Consider the following 20,402-nt stretch of genomic DNA (forward strand, 5'->3'; position numbering starts at 1 on the left):
TTTTGTAATAACAATGCACTTGATTACATCCGCGGTAATTTGGTAAAATGAGTGGGAACTTCGATGGGACATAAAGTATGCCGCGGAGCTTGACAGGGACGTGGACAAAATAGTTCCTGTTGTGTGAGGATCTGAAACCAGGCACCGCCAGTTGAAGACAGTTGAGATGTTTTCTCTCTCTCTGTGGGTCTAGTGTGTCATGGGAATGACCGTCCTCAGTATTCAGGAGAAGGAGAGTCTTTCAGTTAATATTGTAATCCTGCAGTGTAGTGGCCCTTGATACACAAATGAGTGAGATGTTACAGGTGAGAGGCAGGATTGATGAGCCGAGATCACAGTCTGATCTGCGTTGGTCACAGTGAATGCGGAATGCCAATGTAATTAAATCTCCCATCAGCAACTTCTGGCTGACAAAAACACATATCAATGGGCACTGTACTGTGCACGTCCCGTACCTAATACTGCGGCCACTGATTGTATGTCCGTGGTTTTCTACATTTGTAACCCGTCCATTTCAATGTTCGACATGTGACACGTCCAATGACGCCTCTATGCACAATGCATTTGCAGCGTGGTTATTTGAGTTACTGTCGTCTTCCCGGCAGATTGAACCAATCTCACTTTTCTCATTCGATCTCTCTCATTAACAAGGCGTTTTCGCTCTCAGAACCGCCGCTCACTGATCTCCTTCCGCGCCATTCTCCGCAAAACTGAGACTGTTGAACGGGACAATCCCAGGAGTTCAGCAGTTCCTGAGATATTTAAACTGCACCCTCTGGCACCGACAAACATTCCACTCTCAAAATCACTGAGATCACATTTCATCTCCATGGTGATGTTTGTTTGGAGACAGAACGTACCCTGTGCTAAGGAACAGGACGCGGAGAGACCCGCTGGTAACGCTGTGGGTTTAGTTAATGATTATCACCAGGAGCTGACTGAACATTAACCAGGGTGTGTTCATTACTTACAGAACCCGTAACACAGCTACTGGGACATGGTGGTAACAGAACCTGGAGCCGCTGTCCACGGTAAGAAACAGTATATACTGAAATATAAACATCACAAAGGCAGTCAGACACTTAAATGAGACTGAGAGCTTATTCGGTTCTTCAACAATTGAACTATAGCTAATCACTTTTGAAGGAATTAATAATTCCCTTCAGCTAATTGAATGCATCGACTTCCTGTGCATGTCCCGCGGGAAACCGGGGCAGTTGGAGGTGTTATCGGAAACGCCGCAACTTTCAACCCAGCTCCGAATCATCAGCAAAGGCTCGGGAGGTGCGAGATTCCCGTATCTCGGAAGTGACCCCGGGCTACTGCTTGCAACAGCAGGAAGCCAGTCCAACCACACTCGGAGATTTACTGATCCCTGACTGGGGGAACTGAGGATTCGCTTTGCTTATTCCATCGCAGGCGGAATCGACACTATCTGTCTGCCCTTTACGACATTTCGGTAGGTAGCTGCTGGGAGAGGGTGAAATTATGAGAACTACTCACACTGCAGTTTATAGCGGGGGAGGGGGTCGGAGGGAAGGGTGTAAAGAGTTGATGGTTCCATTATCTAGTCGGTTGATGAGACCTGTTGTGGATCAGCGCCTGCAGTGTTGATTCCCTTCTGTCAGAAGTGTGTGGGAAGGTGGGAGATTGCACATTTAAACAGAGGCGTAACGTAAAGAATTTTGCTTCTCATGTATATGAGGGATGTAAGTAATGAAGTTAATACAATTGGATATGCACAAACACAGATTCGAACAAAAATACAATAGAGGGACCGAGATCAGGATGGAAACGGTAAAATGAGCACGTTGCTAATGTACAAACACGAGAAAATCTGAAGTTGTTGGCAATCCCGGGCAACACCAGGAAATCTAGGAAAAGAAGGTTTAACACAGAGACATCTGCACCTTGTGAGTTGTCCTGTGAGGAAACGTCTGTGATCTTGGCTTTTTTCAGTGATTGAGAAGAATTCGACATGACCTAAGTTTTCACGGTGGTGTACCTGATTGTATCCGTTGTAGTTTGGTAAAATCACTGGGATATTTGATGAAAAATGAAGTATCCTGCGGCGTCTTGACAGGGACGTCGACAAAATAGTTCCTGTTCTGGGAGGAACTGAAAGCAGTTGAAGACAGTCTCCCCCATTGTCTCCTCTCATTCTCTCCCCCCATTCTCTCCCCCTCTCTCCCCCCTCCCGCTTTCTCCCCCTCTCCCTCACCCCTCCCTCGAATGGCCTCCTCAACATTCAGCAGAAGCAGATTGTTACAATTAATTATGTAATCTCTGCATTGTAACTATCACTGCCAGGTGCTTGTCTGTTTCCCTTAATGCACACAGAAAAAGAGCAGTCATGTCCGTAATGCTACACAGTTTTAAAGATGAAATTGAACAGGTAGAAACACTGGAAATCCTCTCTTGACGAGGGATGTATTGAACACCACAACGTTCCCCACCCAGTACGGTCTCTGTGTGTACTTGGTGCTGAGCTTCTGTTTCTGTTCCAGCGAATCCGAGTATCTGAACTTTGTGGGTCCAGACAGTAAGTGAACACACCGTCAGCGAGATTCAGTTGATAACACACATATAAACCCGGGCTTCACATCAGTCAGCATGTAATTCCACACCCTGCTCCACAGCACATTAAGTAAATGACACAAAAGCTGATTCAAGCAAATGATTCTATTGTGCTGTTCGGTAAGTTCGCAGAATGCACAACATTAGTAGTTGCAGTTCACAGAGAAGATTATCGTAGCATATATAGGATCTAAATGGACAGGGGGTGTTAAACAGATTGCAAAACCAACCCGAGCTGCAACGGATTCATGCAGATGTTGGGGATTATGTCGAAGAAACAGCCAGAGGAAGTGGATGAGACAGGCGCAGTCGCATAATTCAAAAGGCAGCTGGGATGTGTAGATGGAGTGAAAAGGCCAGAAGGGAAATGGGCCCATCACAGGAAATTGTGACCATCTCAGTGGGCACTGTGGTTGGCATTGTCTCGTTGGGCCGAACGCTCTGAATTTGGACTCTATTGCTCTGTGAGTTTGTCAGTAGATGCGCCAGCGCCAGGTATCAGCGGAAAGACATAGACATCGTGTGGAAGGTGTTGTTAATGGGGAATGTTTGGTACCCAAGCCAACTGCTTCTCTGATACAGGGGATGGAAATACTGTCATATTTGCAAAGTAATCGTACTCTCTCTGACTCACTGTCTGCGTGTTGTGTAATTCACGGCATCACCAGCAGGTGGAGCTTTCCAGAACCGGGACCAGGATGTAAACAAGACGACGACGATCAACAATAGTCAGTCAGAATCAGAATGGACAAAGGTATGATACGTTGGGATTTTTGAATTAAACTTTTATCGCGTTTGTACACAGTAGTTCAGATGAAGAAACTGACACAGGTGTTAACAGGGCATAGAAAAGTTTCATCAGGCAGTGTCACTGATCCCACTGGTCAAGCAGCCTTGAGTAATTGATCAACCTAACAGTTCCAGCGCAGGGACCTGACACCAGTAATGGTCGAATGACTCCGCTCACCAGGCAAAGCTTCAGCTGAGTGTCAGGAACAGGGGCTCCTGAATCAGGTGGTTGTGAGTGAAACACAGACGGGAGTGCGACAGCGGTCTTGTTGTTTATGTAAATGTTCAGGGTCAGGGTTCGTTTCACCTCAAGGCAGGCCCTGATGTGTAAGACGTCGCCAACTTTCATTTATAAAACTTAACGCCAGATGATAGGAACATATCCAGGATTTCAGAGATTGTGTGTTAACATAGCATTTCAGGGTTTGGAAGGAAAGCTATCAAGAATCCTCGGTTTTTATTGGCTGCTGTGCAAAAGGGAAGAGGGGTTTTTCCGAAATCTGTTTTCTGTAGCAGAGCGGAGATCATTGCCCGTGGTGAGAATGGCTGAGGATCAGGAGGCAGCTCATTGTAGATACATTTGTGGTCTGCTTCGGAATTTTAACACCCCAGCGAAAATCTGGGATGTGGAGAAACGGTGAACGTGAAATTCTAAATACTTCCCTCTTGAGATGATCTTCTACCTGAATTAAAATTCTCAGGATCTCTGCTGGGAAACCTGGTATAACCAATGACTAAATGTCTCTGTCAGCTATAGAAATTGTGATTGTGCTCAAATCTGTGATTCCAGGTGGAATAAAAAGATATTGCAGCCTGGAAACGGGTCCTTCTGCCCATCTAATTCATGCTGATCTAAATGTCTGAGCTTGCTCTGTTTCCCTGCAGTTTTCCCAAATTTCCCTTGTAAACTTCTTCTACCCCTTTTCCTGCCCACATGCTCTCAATTTTGTAATTTTATTTGTGTTTGCGGCCTCCTCTGGATGCAGGTAATTTATACCCATCAGCCACCACGTGCAAAAAGGCCCCTTTGGTCCCTTTGAAATCTCCGACATCGAGTCTGAGACTCCTCTACTCTGGGAAAAAGACTGTGAATATCTACCTCATCTGCACCTCTGATTACTGTATGTGTGTGCGTAATGTCACTCTTCAAGCTCCTGAGTTCCAGGGCAAACTGTCCCAGCCGAACCATATAACACAAATAACAACACCCTAGTCCAGTCCCGTAGTGGTCATTCTCAACTATACACTTTCTAGTTTAATCACCTCCATCCTATAGATTAGCAACTACAACTTCACGCAAAGCTCTCTAAGCGAGAATTTGCCGATGACTTGCATAATTGTTACATGACGATCATCAGGCGGGGGATAAGATGGCAACCAGGAGAGCGGTCAGCATAGATCTCAAGGTAATGGTCAGCCTGCGACCCAGGGAACCGAACGATGTGCGTCTGAAGGGAATGGTCAGTCTGTGACGAAGGGGACTGGACATCGTGTTGTAAAGTGATTGGGGAATGTGTGATCCAGCAGACTGGACCATGTGTAATCTCGTGGATGGTCTGACACAGACTACTGGACAGTTAGTGACCCAGGAGAGACCAGCTTGTGGAAAGATTATCACAGTGATATTTCCCAGTATCACCGGACACCGTTGCATGAAAATCCCGTGTCCATCCGTGTGTTCAACTGCTGTGAGTTCAGTGATCAGTATTATTGTGTCTACCCTGTTACTTTACTGAGAGTGAATGTGTCCAGTGACCGACTTATTGGGATGGTCACCTGGCAAGATGTACGGTTCACATTACCGAGCACAGTTCCACTCAAAATCTGGTCAGCCAGAGTCTCTGCTCCATTACAGTTGGAATTAGTTTTGCTCAGCTCTATATCATACTCGTATAACCTACAATTCACCACTTATTTCAGGTGGGATATTGAATCGAATAGGGAAAGTACTGAAGAGGGTTTTACCAGGCGGATCATCGAGGGAAGATGATCTGGACACGGGAAGCAAGGTACCAAAGCAGGATCAGATTGAGAGCAACGTCACATTGGAATGCGATCCGGCCGCAGCAGAATTGGAGCAAATTCAGCCTAGAGACAGTGGCGTCAGAGACATCGGTCAGGACCCTGGAACCAGCACAAGTGAGGCGACTGCCTGTCAACCCAGAGACAGTGACGTCAGAGACACTGGTCAGGACCCTGGGACCAGCACAAGTGATGCGACTGCCTGTCAACCTAGAGACAGTGACGTCAGAGACACTGGTCAGGACCCTGGAACTAGCACAAGTGAGGCGACCGCCTGTCAGCTCGGAAGCTCATTGAACATGCAATTGTCAAGTGCCCAACAAGGATCAGGTGAGTGAAATATGAGGGTGATGGGTTCGCAGAATGTGGCAGGGAGGAGGGTAAATGTGATTCCTTGTTGGAGGGTTGGTCAGAGGAGAGGGGGAATGTGTGGGTGTGGTACATGTGGTGTAGTGGGGCACCTGTTACCCCACTACAGAAAATGTACTACCTGCTCTGAGGATTTCCAGGATGTCTATTGGAGGAAACGCAGCTGTCCGGATAAGGAGAGTATTTCCGGGATGTGAATCAGGGGAAATGTATTCACCAGGATGGAGACAGTATCTCTGGGAAGCGAATATTACCGACAGTCCCAACATTTATCGCCCATCCAAAACTGAAATAGGTGAGTGGGTCGGGTGGGGGAATGGACTGGTTTGCATTAAATGTGATCCTTCTGGTAACCTAATGCCTAGGACATTGTTGGGTAGGTTTTAAGGCCAGTGTTGGAGATGGGAAATTTATACTATTTTGTATCTGTAGGCAGGTTCAAGGCACGTTTTTTGTTGAGTTGGGTGAGAGCGGTGGAGATGAGAGATATCTGAGTTTAAGCCAACATTTTCCTTTATATATTCACAGAGCCAGAGTTTACGATCTCCGACCTCCTGGCAGAGGGGGAGGAATATCGACTGTACCAACTGACAAAGTTCTATGGAGACAGACTCAAACAAGCGATTGAAGAAAAGGTTGAAAGACTCGGTTGGATGTTAACAGAGGAGGGACAGTTCAGTCGAGAAGAAAATGAGGTGAGTGTATTTAGTGTATTGTCACTGAACTGATGGTATCAGAGGGAATAGTGATCAGTATTAATCTCCTACACGTTCCAGGAGTTCTACATGGGAATGGAGACTTTGATCTCTGACTTGTCTCTCGCAGATCTGGTTTCAGCTGTTAAGGTGGGGAGCACTGGGAACTGCAGGTTCAGCGTCACCTTTTCCTCTCACACCTGCTGTATTTATCAATGTGATATAAGAGCATTGGCTGCATATCTGGACTTTGAATAGGCATTCAGTCTGAAACTGATTTCAAATCTTGGCTGAACCGTCGGGAAGATTCACATCACCTCATTAATCCAGGATGAATATTAAACTATCAATTGTGCCAACTGGCTTCACAGTGGTACTTTAGGGAAGGAAACCTGCCAACCATATCTTATCTTTTTATCATCTGCGTCCAAATGCCCCGAAACCTTTTCCTCAATTATCGACATCTTCCCGAATGCTGATCAAACTAACTGGCCTATAATTTAAAATGGTCGGTTCTCCGAAACCATTCCAGAATCTAGTGATTCTTGAGCGATCATTACTAATGTCAGCACAATCTCTTCAGCCTCCTCTTTCAGAAGCAACCGGGTGCAGTTGATCTGGACTCATCTATCTTCAGATCTTTCAGCTTCCCAAGCGCCTACTCCTTAATAATTGCAGATACACTCACTTCTGCCCCCTGACATTCTCAAATATCTGGCACGTTCTAGTGTTTTATACAGTGAAGACTGACGCAAAATACTGACTAATAACTTCCGCCATTTCCTTGTCTCCTGTCAGTAACTCTGCACTGTTATTTTTCAGTGGTCCAATATCCACTTTCCTCTCTTTCACTCTTCATTTATCAGGCGGACCTCTCGCAAGCCTAACTTCATATTTCATATTTTGTCTACTTACGGCATTTTAATTGCCTTCTGTTGGTTTGTAAAAACATCCCAGTCATCCAGCTTTCTACTATATTTTGTAATATTCTGTGCCCTCTCCTTTGCTTTTGTGCTGCTTTGACTACCTCGTCAGCCACGGCTGATTATCCTCCCTTTAGAATAATTATTCAACATTGTGATCATTTGTCCTGCGCCTTCTGAATTGCTCCGAGAAACGTCAGCCTTTCCCGCTCTGCCATTGTCCCTGTTAGGATCATTTTCCAGTTTTTATTTGCTCAGCTCCTCTCCTATGCCTCTGTAATTCCTTTATCCAACTGTCACACAGATACATCTAACTTTTCCTTCTCCCTCTCAAACTGCAGTGTGAATTCTGATTTTTTATGATCACTGCCTCTTGTTTATTTACCTTAAGCTCGCCAATCAAACCTGGTGCAATACACCACGGACTCCAGATCCGCTTTTCCTATAGTGGGCTCAGCCACAGGCTTCTCTCAAAAGCCATCTCATAGGCATTCTATAAATTCCCTCACTTTGGATTCAGCACTGACCTGATTTTCCAAAGCTACCTGCATATTGAAATTCCCCATGACTATTTTATCATTCACCTTTTTACATGACTCTTCTCTCTCCTGTTGCAATTTGTAGCTCACATCCCCGGCTACTGTTAACATGCCTGTATATAATTTCCATCAGGGTCATTGTACCTATGCAGTGTCTTAACATCTACATCGTCCAATCCGATATCACCTCTTCTCAGGACTTTTCATTTTTAATGACAACAGAGTCTACCCAACCCTTTCACCCACTTGCTTATCCTTTCGATTCAATATTTATCTTTGGATTTAAGGACTCAACTATGATCTTCTTTCAGCAACAATTCAGTGATGCCCACCGTCTATTTTCTTTTGCTCTTTCGGTCTCCCCTCTCTTCCATTCTTGTTGTCACATCTTGTGGATATAACTTTGCACATTGACAGATCAAGTAAATTAGTCATGTTTCATCCACTGTAGGGTGTCAGTAAATCCTTATTCTTTCACGATATTGATGCAGAATTTCCTTCAGTTACTGTTTCTCTGTTAATGACCAAACCCAGGGAGAACGAGGCAGCAGCCCAGTGACGGCATCTGTTCTGAAACTGCCGGGACCATGAACAGATATTTTTCTCCACATTCTGCATGTCTGTCTGTCTGCTCCACAATAATGTCACCGCTTTCCTTTTGTAGAAAGTCACTGAACTGACAGAGAAGGGAAACCGGACAGAGAGTTCCAAACTCTTCCTTAGTTTGGTGATGGGGAAAGGCTCCCAGGCCCGGAGGGCGATGTGGGAATCCTTTCAGACATGGAGGACTGAATTACCGAAGTTAGACAGAATACTGAGGGAAATACAGGAACGAGGTCTGTTAAAACCACGCGCTGAACACAAAAGCACATTAAAATAAACATTTTAGTTATTTTAATTATTTTAGCTCTATTTCCATTTATTGATTTTAATATATATTTAAACAGGTCCTGATCCACAGAAATACATGAACATCGGCCAAGGGTTATCTGAATTACCCCCTCAACTGATCGGTGAGTGATCAAATGCTCAGTTCAAACCACACCTCAAGTGTTAGTCTGTGACTTCGCAAACCTAGGAATCAAAATTCGCCATTAGTCATTTGCTGATCTCTGGATTCAAGCAACAATTCAAAGAATCTCTCTTCGCAGCCTGAATATTCTACAATATATTTTTTTATTAATCCAGCTGTTGGTTCTGCTGAAGCCTTCACTCCAGGTCCTAACGCTCTAGGAATCCCCACACGCCCCAGGCAGGCTCATGATACACAGTATAACCCGGTCCAGGTGACTTTTCTATCTTCAGACCTTACATCTTCCAAGCTCCTTTTCCTTTGTAATAGAACTACACGCAATTCTGTTCGCTGATGTTCGTTACCTTTTGTAATTCCGCTAGCGACATCCACAGAGTTTGTCTGGCATTTTCATTTCACACGTTACTGCAACTACAACATAATTTTTCAGCGGTGCGATATCGACCCTCTCTCGTTTTTTACTCTTTATATATCTGGCAAAGACAAAAGAAAACTTCGGATTCCTTTCTTATATTGAGCATATCCTTGCATTTCCGGAACATTCATGTATATCTAGGAGCATCTGTAAAATAGACAGTAAATTCCAGGCACTCACAACTCTATGTAAAAAAACTACTCACAATTGCTGTAAATTTACCCCATCTCACCCAAACCAAATGCACTCTGATATTAGACACCAGTCTTAAGTAACAAAATAACAAACACAATACAAAATGTCGACCCAAACTCTCATCTCTCAAATGTGTACACCTCTGTCAGATCTCTATTCTACCACCAGGGTAAACAAATCAAATTTATGAAACCTCTACTTGTAGTACATGTTACCGAATCCAGGCACAATCCTGATGAACCTGTTCTGCACCCTCTCCAATCCTTCCAAGAGCTGGACGATCAGAAGTGAATACAATACTCCAGATGCTCCCTAAAACCATAGGATCTAGGAGCAGAATTAAGCCATTCGGCTCAGTGAATTTGCTCTTCAATTCCTCGCAACTCCATTATCCTGCCTTCTGTAAATGTTGATACTCTTCCTAATCTTCCTATCGACCTGCATTTTAAATATATTCAATGACGTTGCTTCCTCAGCCGTCTTTGATAATTATTTCACAGATTTACCACCCGCCAGCCAAACAATTTCTCCCAGTGTGGGTCCCTGCCAGCCAGGATGGTTCCCCACAGTTCCCAAGCATGTTAATTTTCTTTATGAGCCTCCCATGTGCGACCTTGTCAAAGACTCTACCAATATGCAAGTAGACAATATTCATCTGTAACTTCATCCATCACCTTTGTCACCTCCTTGAGGAACTCAATAAAGTTGGCAAGACGCAAGCCCCACACAAAACCTCGCTGCTGAACCCCAACCCACCTCAAGCATTCTCTTTTTCATACTCCCATGGGGCAGAAGATATAAAAGGCTGAAGGTACGTACCATCAACCACAAAGACTGCTTTAGTTCTGCATTTATAGAACTATTGAATTGTCACCTACTATGTTATTATTGGCTCTTAATAATGATAAGACAATTTTATTTATATAATTATAGCATCGTGCATCTAATAACTGATAACAACTCACAGATACTAATAACACATACTAACAGGAGAGCAGAAAGAATACCGTTCGGGTATGAATAACAGATAACAGATTATGTAATTCTATTCCAAACCCTGTGGATAGCAGAAATCTCTCAGTGTTATATTGTCTATCAAAACATTTGATTCTCTCCTTCACATGGTTAAGAGAAGTTCCAAATATATATAAAATTCATCCAATACGTGAAATTTCTACAACATCTGATGAAGCATTGGCGCAAAATAATCGTCCTATTAACAGCAACAAAGGAACAACCACAATTATCAAAATAAATTGAAGGATATTCTGGAGTGACTCTCTAAGCCCACCATGGTTTTGTCTAGTTTTAAACCCGCTTATAATTTACGGAAACGGACATAAATCAGGTATCAAATGAGGAAAAAATACAAATTATACCTTGACACAGCTATTCATTGATGAGTTGAAATGATTTGCTCTTGCATCAGTAAAGCTAAAACAAATAATTCAAATAATGGAGCTAATTTCCAAAGATATAAGCATGAACTTTAGACTAGGAAAGTACAGAACATGAAGCATAAAGAAAGGTGCAATAGAGCCAGTAGAATATCAAACAGAGCATCAGGATACAATGCAACAGAATATGAAACATATATCTAGGATATCAATAAACAAAGAAAATAGATCATCGTGTGATAAAGGAAAACCTTCCAACAAAATGTACTTCAAGGCTGAAAAAAATCTGAATTTATATGAAGGATCAAGAAAATCTGACAAACAGAGCTGAACAGTAAAAATATAACAAAGGTAGTAAACACTCACTGTGCCCATATTGACGTATAATGTTGGTAAAATACCCTGGTCTGAAACAGATTTGCAAAATATGCAAAGAAAAATAAGAAGTTAAGTAACAATTTCTAGAAAACACCATGTGCACTGCAGCACACTTAGATTTATACGAACGAGCACAGTATGAGGATGATGAATAACAGATCTATAAAAAAATGAAACAACAGCCAGATAAAAATTCTCAGAATCAGTGTTAGTATCACGGACACATGTCGTGAAAAGTGTGTTTCTGCGCCAGCGGCACAACTACAGTAAAGTGTGTGCGGTGAGCGTGTATACGTGTATACAATTGTAGAGATAGAATCGCATCAGCGTGAGTTAATCAGTCTGATGGCCTGGTGGAAGAAGCTGTCACGGAGCCTGTTGGTCCTGGCTTTTATGCTGCGGTCCCGTTTCTCGGATGGTAGCAACTGGAACAGTTTGTGCTTGGTGAGACTTGGATCCAGAATGATCCTTCGGGCCCTATTTACTTCCTGTCTCTGAAATGTCCTAAATAGTGGGAAGTTCACATCTGCAGATGCACTGGGCTGTCCGCACCACTCTCTGAAGAATGCTGCGATTGAGAGGAGTACAGTTCCCATACCAGGCAGTGATGCAGTCAGTCAGGATGCTCTCAATTGTGCCCCTGTAGAAAATCGATAGCATTTGGGAGGCCATACCAAACGACCTCAACCATCTGTGGTGAAAGAGGTGCTGTTGTCCCTTTTTTCACCACACAACTGCTGTGTACAGACCACGTGAGGTCCTCAGAGATGTGAAAGCCGAGGAACTTAAAGTTGTTCACTCTCTCAAACCCAGATCCATTGATGTCAATAGGGGTCAGCCTATCTCCATTCCTCTTGTTTCTGCGACTTTGCAACCATCTCCTTTGTTTTTGCGATATTGAGGGAGAAGTTGTTTTCTAGACATCACTGTGTTGGGGTGGTGACTTCTTCTGTGTAGGCTGCCTTGTTATTATTGAGATTTGGCCAATAAATATAGTATTGTCAGCAAATTTAATTAGTAGATTGGAACTGTGGCTGGTGACGCAGTCATGCGTATACAGAGAGTAAAGGAGAGAGCTTCGGACACAAACCTGGAGGGCTCCTGTGTTGAGTGTCAGAGGGGCAGAGGTGGGGTGCTCACTCTTACCACCTACAGACGATTTGAAAGGAAGTTCAGGTTCCAGCTGCAGATGGCAGGGTGAAGGCCGAGGTCTCTGAGGTTCTTGTCAAGCCTGGAGGGAATGATGGTGTTGAATGCTGAACTGTGGTCTAATAACATCATTCTCACATAAGCATCCCTCTTCTCCAGATGTTTAAAGACGGTGTGCAGAGCAGTGACTATTGTGTCATTTGTTGATCAGTTGTGTCGGTAGGTGAATCGTAGTGGGTCCAGTGTGGGTGACAGCATGCTGCAGATGTAGTCCATGAACGGACTCTCAATGCATTTGCTTATTATTGAGGTGAGTTCGACAGGACGCCAGGCATTCATACATGTTGCCTTAGTCGCTTTAGGTTCAGGGACAATGGTGGATGATTTGAAGCAGGAGGGCACTCTACACGGAGAGGGAGAGATTAAAAATGTCTCTAAACACACTTGCTAGTTGTACCGGGCACATCACGAGGATGCCGTCCGGTCCCGCAGGCTTGCGACTGTCCACTCGTACTCAGAGATGACCAAAGTGCAGGTCGCTTTGTCAGCTCTCCTCGGGGGTTCAGTGTTGGCGATATTGAACCGAGTGTAAAATAGATTTAGCTCCTCTGGGAGAGAGGCAGCAATGTTGGCACCATCAGTGCACTTGGCTTTGAAGTCTGCGATGGCGTACAGACCTTGTCATAAGCTGTGTGTGTTGTTGGTGAAGAGTTGTGCCAGAATCTTGTCTCTGTATTATCGTTTCGCTGTCTGGATAACTTTCCACAGATTGGAACTGTATTTCTTGAGCTCCTGCTGATTACCGGCAATGGAGCTATAGCTATGCATGTCTGTGTGATTATATGAAATATAAAATTAAATAAGTTGTGCTTGAATAGAAATACAAAAAAAATAGTGAGGCACTATAGATGGTTTCAATGTCCATTCAGAAACTGGATGGCAGAGGAGAAGTTGCTTCTGAATCATTAAGTGCGCTCCTTACTCCGATCCTGTACAGTAGTCCCCATGAACCAGATGGTGATGCAGCCAGTTACAATGCTCTGCAAGTTACACCTGTAGAAATATTCGAGTGATGTTGGAAACTCCTGATAAAATATAGCCACTGTTGTGCCTTCTTTGTAGCTGCATCGATATATTGGGTCCAGGTCAGATACTCAAATATTGACAGCCAAGAATTTGAAATTGCTCACTCTTTCCACATCAGATTCCTCTATGAGGACTGGTGTGCTGTGTTCCCTCATCTTGCTTTTCTGAAATCCACTATTAGCTCTAAGAATATATGTTCATCAACGCAAGGAGGATTCAGCACTCCGTACAAGCATATGCAAATCTGACAAGTGGTACACATCACTGAATGGAAATGAAAGCAGAATCCATAAAAATTAAGACACTATCATAATAGTAGAAAACGTTAACTAATGGAAAAGTCTGACTCCCCATGGAAGACATCCCCACGATCTGACCCGACTAGATGTTGACAAGGAAGCGTCGAGCCCCTGGCTCAGAGTTGGAGACCTGTTCCCAGAAACAGAAGACATAGTTGTAACAATACAGGACAAGGTTGTTAACACATATAGTTATCAATAATACAAAATAAAAGACCAATAGGTTCAAGATGATAAATGCTGAGAGTTACAAGAGAAACCAGAAACAATCCAACACATTACAAGATCCTGCAGTAGTTTAACTGAATCTCATTACTTACACAGGCACAATCAAGTGGTGGACAACATTCACAAAAATCTTGCTTAAACTACAACTGCTGAAAAACACCATAATTTACTATAAGTACAAGCCTGCTTCAAATTTCGAGTTAGAGTCCTTCATATCATACTGTGACCGATCATTGTTTCAGATAGGATAATCCATGATAACTGTTCGGATATAATTTTTCAGGATAAACAAGCAAAAACAACTTATTAATCGATATAGCCATTCCAAACTTAACATACAGAAATCAATTAGTAAAAAACACCAGAAGTATGCTGAATTAAAAGGGGAAAATGAAAGACTATGGAACACGAACTGGGTATTCATTAACCCAATCGTAATATCGATAACTGGTATAATCCCAAAGGATTTACACAATAGTACCAATAAATTAGGCCCACACGGCAATACTTGTGTAAATCTTCGAAAACACATCATACCATACACCACGAGAATAGTCTGAAATTCCCTATCAATTCAGACTTGAGTGTGGTTGGTTATGCCCGTACATCGAGTTTTACCAGTTTAGGCTGAGAAAATAATAATAACAATAACCTATTTATAAAGCACCTTTCATCCAGACGATGCCTTCAAACCACATCACAACGGGATAAAGTGGAAACTAGAAAATAAAAGACAAAATGTTGTCAGTCTTAATATACACCTTAGATTTCTGCACAGTACTGTAGATTTAGGTGTTGAATTCTACAGTTTGTGAGCATAGTTCCAAAAACAAAACCCTGACCTCCCAAAGATCCTTTGACCTTCTACCTTACTGTCTGCCTGCACTGCATTTTCTCGGCAACTGAAACACTGTTTCCCTGAACTATTCTGTTCCGTTTTTCCTTGTACGACCTCATTGCACCGATGTGATGTAATGATCTATTTGGATCGCATGCAGAAAAGCTTTCCATTTTACCGTGGTGCATGTGACATTAATAAACCCATTTATCGATTTATTGTTTTCAATAATATAATGCCACAGGGTTGCTTAAGGTTGTTATACACGATGAGCTGCCACGATCTATTGGCGTGCAATAGCTCCCAGTGGCGTGCAACTAAAATAGCCTCTGACAACCAAGTACAGCTCCTGGCCTTCACGTGTAGTTTAGCCAATAAGTCCAGTGGAAGCGTTTCTTCCGACAGGAGAAGGGTCAGAGGCGGGTAACTGGAGCCTTACAGCCAGTCGCTTTGGGCAGATGGGGCTCATCGGCTGTGATTGACAGCTCACTCAGGAGCAAGAAAACTCTGATCTCAAAACTCCACTGCCATGCAAAGGTACCCCTCATATGGAAGAATTTGGGAGTAAACCCAGTGGGAAAACTCCTGACCTGGAGCCACTAAGACAGTGTTAAATGGTGTTCAACGCAGACTGCCATCTCCTGCGACACCTCTGGTGCCAAGCTGTGTCAGTCTCTGCCGTTCCTTTGTGTTCATCAGTTGCATGGGGTGAGGGAGCTTGCTACTTCGGCAAAAGTTTCCTCTCCATATCGTAGTGCCGTGGCTTGCAGGGGCAGGACATCCACGGTCGACTTTAGCAGACGGAGGCCTCCTGAGACAGCGCCCCACCCCCACAACAAGACTGATGAGTAGCATTTACCAGGACTTCACCATCCTCTCCCACAAACATGATGTACATCCTGAGACAGACACTTGTTGTTTCTTCCATTAACAGAGATTCCATCTTTCCACCAATCCTCCATCACTGCCACTGAAAACTAGCCATTTTCTTTCTTGTCGTTCCGATGGGTTATCGATCCCCAACCTCACTGTGATTCTCCCCCAGATGCGGACTGGCTTGAGTATTTCCCGCATATTCTGCTCCTCTTTTGATGCAAGAGCAGTGGACACCTATGACTCTCCAGTGTACAGCTTTGCCAAAATGCACAGTGTCCTGCTCTCCATAGTTCCACACCAGATCAGAAACATAGAAACATAGAAAATAGGTGCAGGAGTAGGCCATTCGGCCCTTCGAGCCTGCTCAGCCATTCAGTATGATCATGGCTGATCATCCAACACAGAACCCTGTACCTGCTTTCTCTCCATACCCCCTGAGCCCTTTAGCCACAAGGGCCATATCTAACTTTCTTTTAAATATAGCCAATGAACCGGCCTCAACTGTTTCCTGTGGCAGAGAATTCTACAGATTCACCACTCTCTGTGTGAAGAAGTTTTTCCTCATCTCGGTCCTAAAAGGCTTCCACTTTATCCTTAAACTGTGACCTCTCGATCAGCATTAATATCGTTTGTTAATGATGCAAGCAATGCATTAAATATAGTGAAATGTTGTTGTAACGGGAGTACAGTCAGGATTGGAATAGGATATCAGGGGAATGTTCAACTTCACAAGTAACTAGTATCAGAATGTGAGGATTGGACATTTTCTGGTCCTTTTATCACTGTTAATTTTGCTGTCTGTGAACAGAATTTTACTTTCTGCTCCAATATCCATGGAAGCATTGAATTAATTCATGTAATCTCAAACACTGAATGTTGAAATGCAGTGATAAATTTTTTTGTCAGTTGAGCCGTTTCATATTTTGACTATGTTCTCTGTTCCCATGGAAGATGTTCAACAGAAACACAAGGAGACTCTGCGGGTACAAACTGAAACACTGAGAGTGAACACGATTATGTTGACGGAGAAGGTGAAGGTTTTCCAGCTGGATGATCGATACGCTGAGCTCACGGTCATTTCTACTGTTCGAGATCGGAGAATGGTGGAACATGAGCTACTGGCAAGAGGCAGAGACCACGAAGAGTGGAGAGAGGAACATCTCCGCAGAGAGTTGGAGAAAATCCGGACTGATCAGTTATTCCATAGCAACTTTTCCCGAAGTGAATCAAAATCTGGGAGTTCGGCAGCAGTGGCCGGAGTCCCAGGAATTGGGAAAACCACAATGATACAAAAGATTGTTTATGACTGGGCCACGGGGAAAATATACCAACAGTTCCAGTTTGTCTTCAGTTTCAAATTCCGGGATTTAAACTCCATTAACTGCAGAATAAATCTGAGGGAACTGATTCTGGATCAGTATCCTTACTTTGGGAATATCCTCAGGGAGATATGGAAGAACCCAGAGGGATTGCTGTTTATATTTGATGGTTTGGATGAATTCAATGACAAAATCGATTTTGCTGACAGTCAGAGAGACACAGAGCCTCGGTCCACAGGCACAGATCCTGAATTCAAGTGCAAGGTGTCCGAAATTGTGCACAGTTTAATCCAGGGAAAGCTGCTTCCAGGGTGTTCAGTGCTGGTGACCACCCGTCCCACTGCGTTACAGTTATTGGAAAAGGCGAAGATCAGTGTCCGGGCTGAAATCCTGGGATTTTCTGGTAAGGAACGGAAGGAATATTTCATCAGGCATTTTGAAGCTCAGACGGTGGCAGAAGCTGTTTTCAAACACGTGAAGGAGAACGCGATCCTGTACACCATGAGCTACAACCCCTCCTACTGCTGGATCCTCGCTCTGGCACTGGGCCCCTTCTTCACTCAAACAGTCCGGGACCCGCAGCGAGTTCCCAAGACCATCACCCAACTGTACTCCTACTATATTTACAACATCCTGAAAAACCACGGCCGTGAGATTGAGAACCCCCGTGATGTGTTACTCAGCGTTGGTCAAATGGCCTTCAGAGGAGTGTCCGAGAAGAAGATTGTGTTTACAGATGGAGATTTGATCAAGTTCAATCTGCAGCCTTCCCAGTTCCTGTCCGGGTTCCTGATGGAGCTTTTGGAGAGAGAGGATTCTGCCCGCAGCGTGGTGTACACATTCCCACACCTCACCATCCAAGAGTTTGTAGCTGCAGTCGCACAGTTCCTGAATCCACATCCTGGGGATATCCTGATATTCCTCACTGAAGCCCACAACACGACAGATGGGAGATTTGAGGTATTTCTCCGTTTTGTTGCTGGTCTCTCCTCCCCAATGACAGCTCGGGGCCTGGAGGAGTTTCTGGGTCCATTTCTTCACCAAACGACCTGCCGGGTGATTGACTGGTTGAAGGAGGAGGTTAAACGCCAGTTTGGAAACACATGGAGTGAAGATGGTAAAAGGAGCCTCCTGAACACATTGCACTACCTGTTTGAGTCTCAGAATCGTGGACTGGCTCAGGACGCACTGGGATCTGTGAAAACACTTTCATTCAGTGGAATGACACTGACCCCGATTGACTGCGCGGTCCTGTCTCATGTCATCGGACTCTGTGATACAATGAAACACCTCGACCTGGAGGACTGCCACATTCAGTGTGAAGGAATCCAGCGGTTGGGTCCCGGGCTGCACAAGTGCCAGGAGTTGAGGTAACTTGATTTACCTCTCATTCTGAACTGTGAAACACTTACATTCTGTTGTTTCAATGTAAAGGTATTTGTGTAAAACTGTAATGAATCAGATTGTGACAAATGCCCAGGGGATCGGTCAGTAAATCCCCAAGAACGGGAGGGTTCTGTGGTTCCTTGTGAAGGGATGTTGGAGACTTCATCAGATCAGTGAACAACGGCCATTGGTTTAATGGTAGTAAATCACAGGAATAGCCGTGTTTCTCACTGCCTGTGACACGTCCATTGACAATGTTCCTTCTCACTGTTACTGACACCCAGACCGACACTGACTGCAGCAGGTGGGTCAGAGATTCACACCCCCTTCCCGGTGAGAGACAAGAGACCATCAGCAGTCTGTCGCAGTGAGAAGGGAAGAAATATCATTTTGAGATTGTCCTCCCCTACCCTCCCCGTGTGTGACTATCTCCATTTCTAGATCATCTAATCAAATTGAATTATCTTTTCCCTTTGGTATCTTCCTCTGGGATCTTTCTTCCCCATTCCCCTCCCTCCCGCAGGTTCTGTCTTCCCATCCCTTTTCCTCAGGTGGGGTCTCTTCCACCGTCTCCCATCGACATTTCCCCATTCACAAATCTTCCTCACAGTGGGACTTTCTACAATCCCTCATCACTGCCCCTCCTGACCCTCTCACATCAGGAACACTTTTCTAATCATCGGGGAATGAGATAGAATATGTGGAGTTTACAGTGTCACACCGACAGACTACACTACTGACATTCGGTGAATACCCTGGTGCTCGTCAGTGAGGGACATTGATAGTGATGGGAACTCCGATCAGTGATTTACTGAAGGGTTTAATGTTTCATGAAATATCTGAATGAGAGAAATTCCCCCAGACCTACGGTTTGAATCACTTTGTTCATCAATTTGTCTGTTTGTGTTTAGACTTGGGCAGAGTCAACTGGGAGATTCAGAAGTGAAACTGGTGTCCGCGGCTCTGAGGAACGCGGAGTGTAAAATACAGAGACTGTGGTAAGTTCCAGACTGTGGGAGATTGTGTTTACAGTCACTGGGTGTTTGTCACTGAACATTAATGTGATCAGCAGAAACAAAGAAACATAGAAAACATACAGCAAAAAACAGGCCCTTCGACCCACAAAGCTGTGCCGGGCATGTCCATAGCTCAGAACTACCTGGGGTATACCCATAGCCCTCTATTTTACTAAGCTCCATGTAGATATCCAGAAATCTCTTAAAAGACCTTATCGTATCCGGCTCCACCACCGCCGCCGGTAGCCCATTCCACGCACTCACCACTCTCTGTGTAAAAAAAATGAAGCCCTGACATTGAAGAAGGAGAGGACATTGTCGCCAGAGTGCTTGGGTACCAGGGTAATCCGGGAATGCTTTAAAGGGGAGGGAAGATCACCTAGACTAAGAATAAGATTGTAGTAGGCCGCCAGGAACGACGGGTCTGTGCGGCGAAGCTGCTCGAAGGTGATCCTATCGGGGCCAGCTGCAGAGCCTGACATCCCCCTAATTGCTGAACCTACTTTTACTTACTGTAAAAAATGAACCGCTGTACCTATTTCCAATCTCTTTGAAAATATGCCCTCTCGTGCTAGCCATTTCAGCCCTGGGGAAAAGCCTCTGACTATCCACACGATCAATGCCTCCCACCATCTTATACACCTCTATCAAATCACCTCTCATCCTCCGTCACTCCAACAGAAAAGGCCGAGTTCACTCAACCTATTCTCATAAGACATGTTCCCCAACCAGGCACCATCCTTGTAAATCTCCTCTGCATGCTTTCTATGGTTTCCACGTCCTTCCTATAGTGAGGCGACCAGAATTGAGCACAGTATTAAAAGTGGGGTCTGACCAGGGTCCTATATAGCTGCAACATTACGACTCGCCTGT

General features: G+C 44.3%; 1 protein-coding gene across 1 annotated transcript in view; it reads left to right on the top strand.

Annotated features, from left to right (window-relative positions):
* LOC140724288 (NACHT, LRR and PYD domains-containing protein 3-like) overlaps positions 1-19,511 on the top strand; it is a gene marked incomplete at its 3' end in the record, with an annotated part of 32,054 nt that extends 12,543 nt beyond the window's left edge. Inside the window, exons 3-10 of the mRNA XM_073038751.1 lie at positions 974-1,031; positions 3,249-3,331; positions 5,287-5,718; positions 6,286-6,452; positions 8,579-8,750; positions 8,862-8,927; positions 16,760-18,497; positions 19,425-19,511. Coding sequence (XP_072894852.1) covers positions 3,322-3,331; positions 5,287-5,718; positions 6,286-6,452; positions 8,579-8,750; positions 8,862-8,927; positions 16,760-18,497; positions 19,425-19,511 — 2,672 coding nt within the window. The remainder of the gene's footprint in view (positions 1-973; positions 1,032-3,248; positions 3,332-5,286; positions 5,719-6,285; positions 6,453-8,578; positions 8,751-8,861; positions 8,928-16,759; positions 18,498-19,424) is intronic.
* Between the last annotated feature and the right edge of the window lie 891 nt (positions 19,512-20,402).

The sequence above is a fragment of the Hemitrygon akajei genome, unplaced genomic scaffold, assembly GCF_048418815.1.
Source record: "Hemitrygon akajei unplaced genomic scaffold, sHemAka1.3 Scf000183, whole genome shotgun sequence".
Taxonomy (NCBI): Eukaryota; Metazoa; Chordata; class Chondrichthyes; order Myliobatiformes; family Dasyatidae; genus Hemitrygon; species Hemitrygon akajei.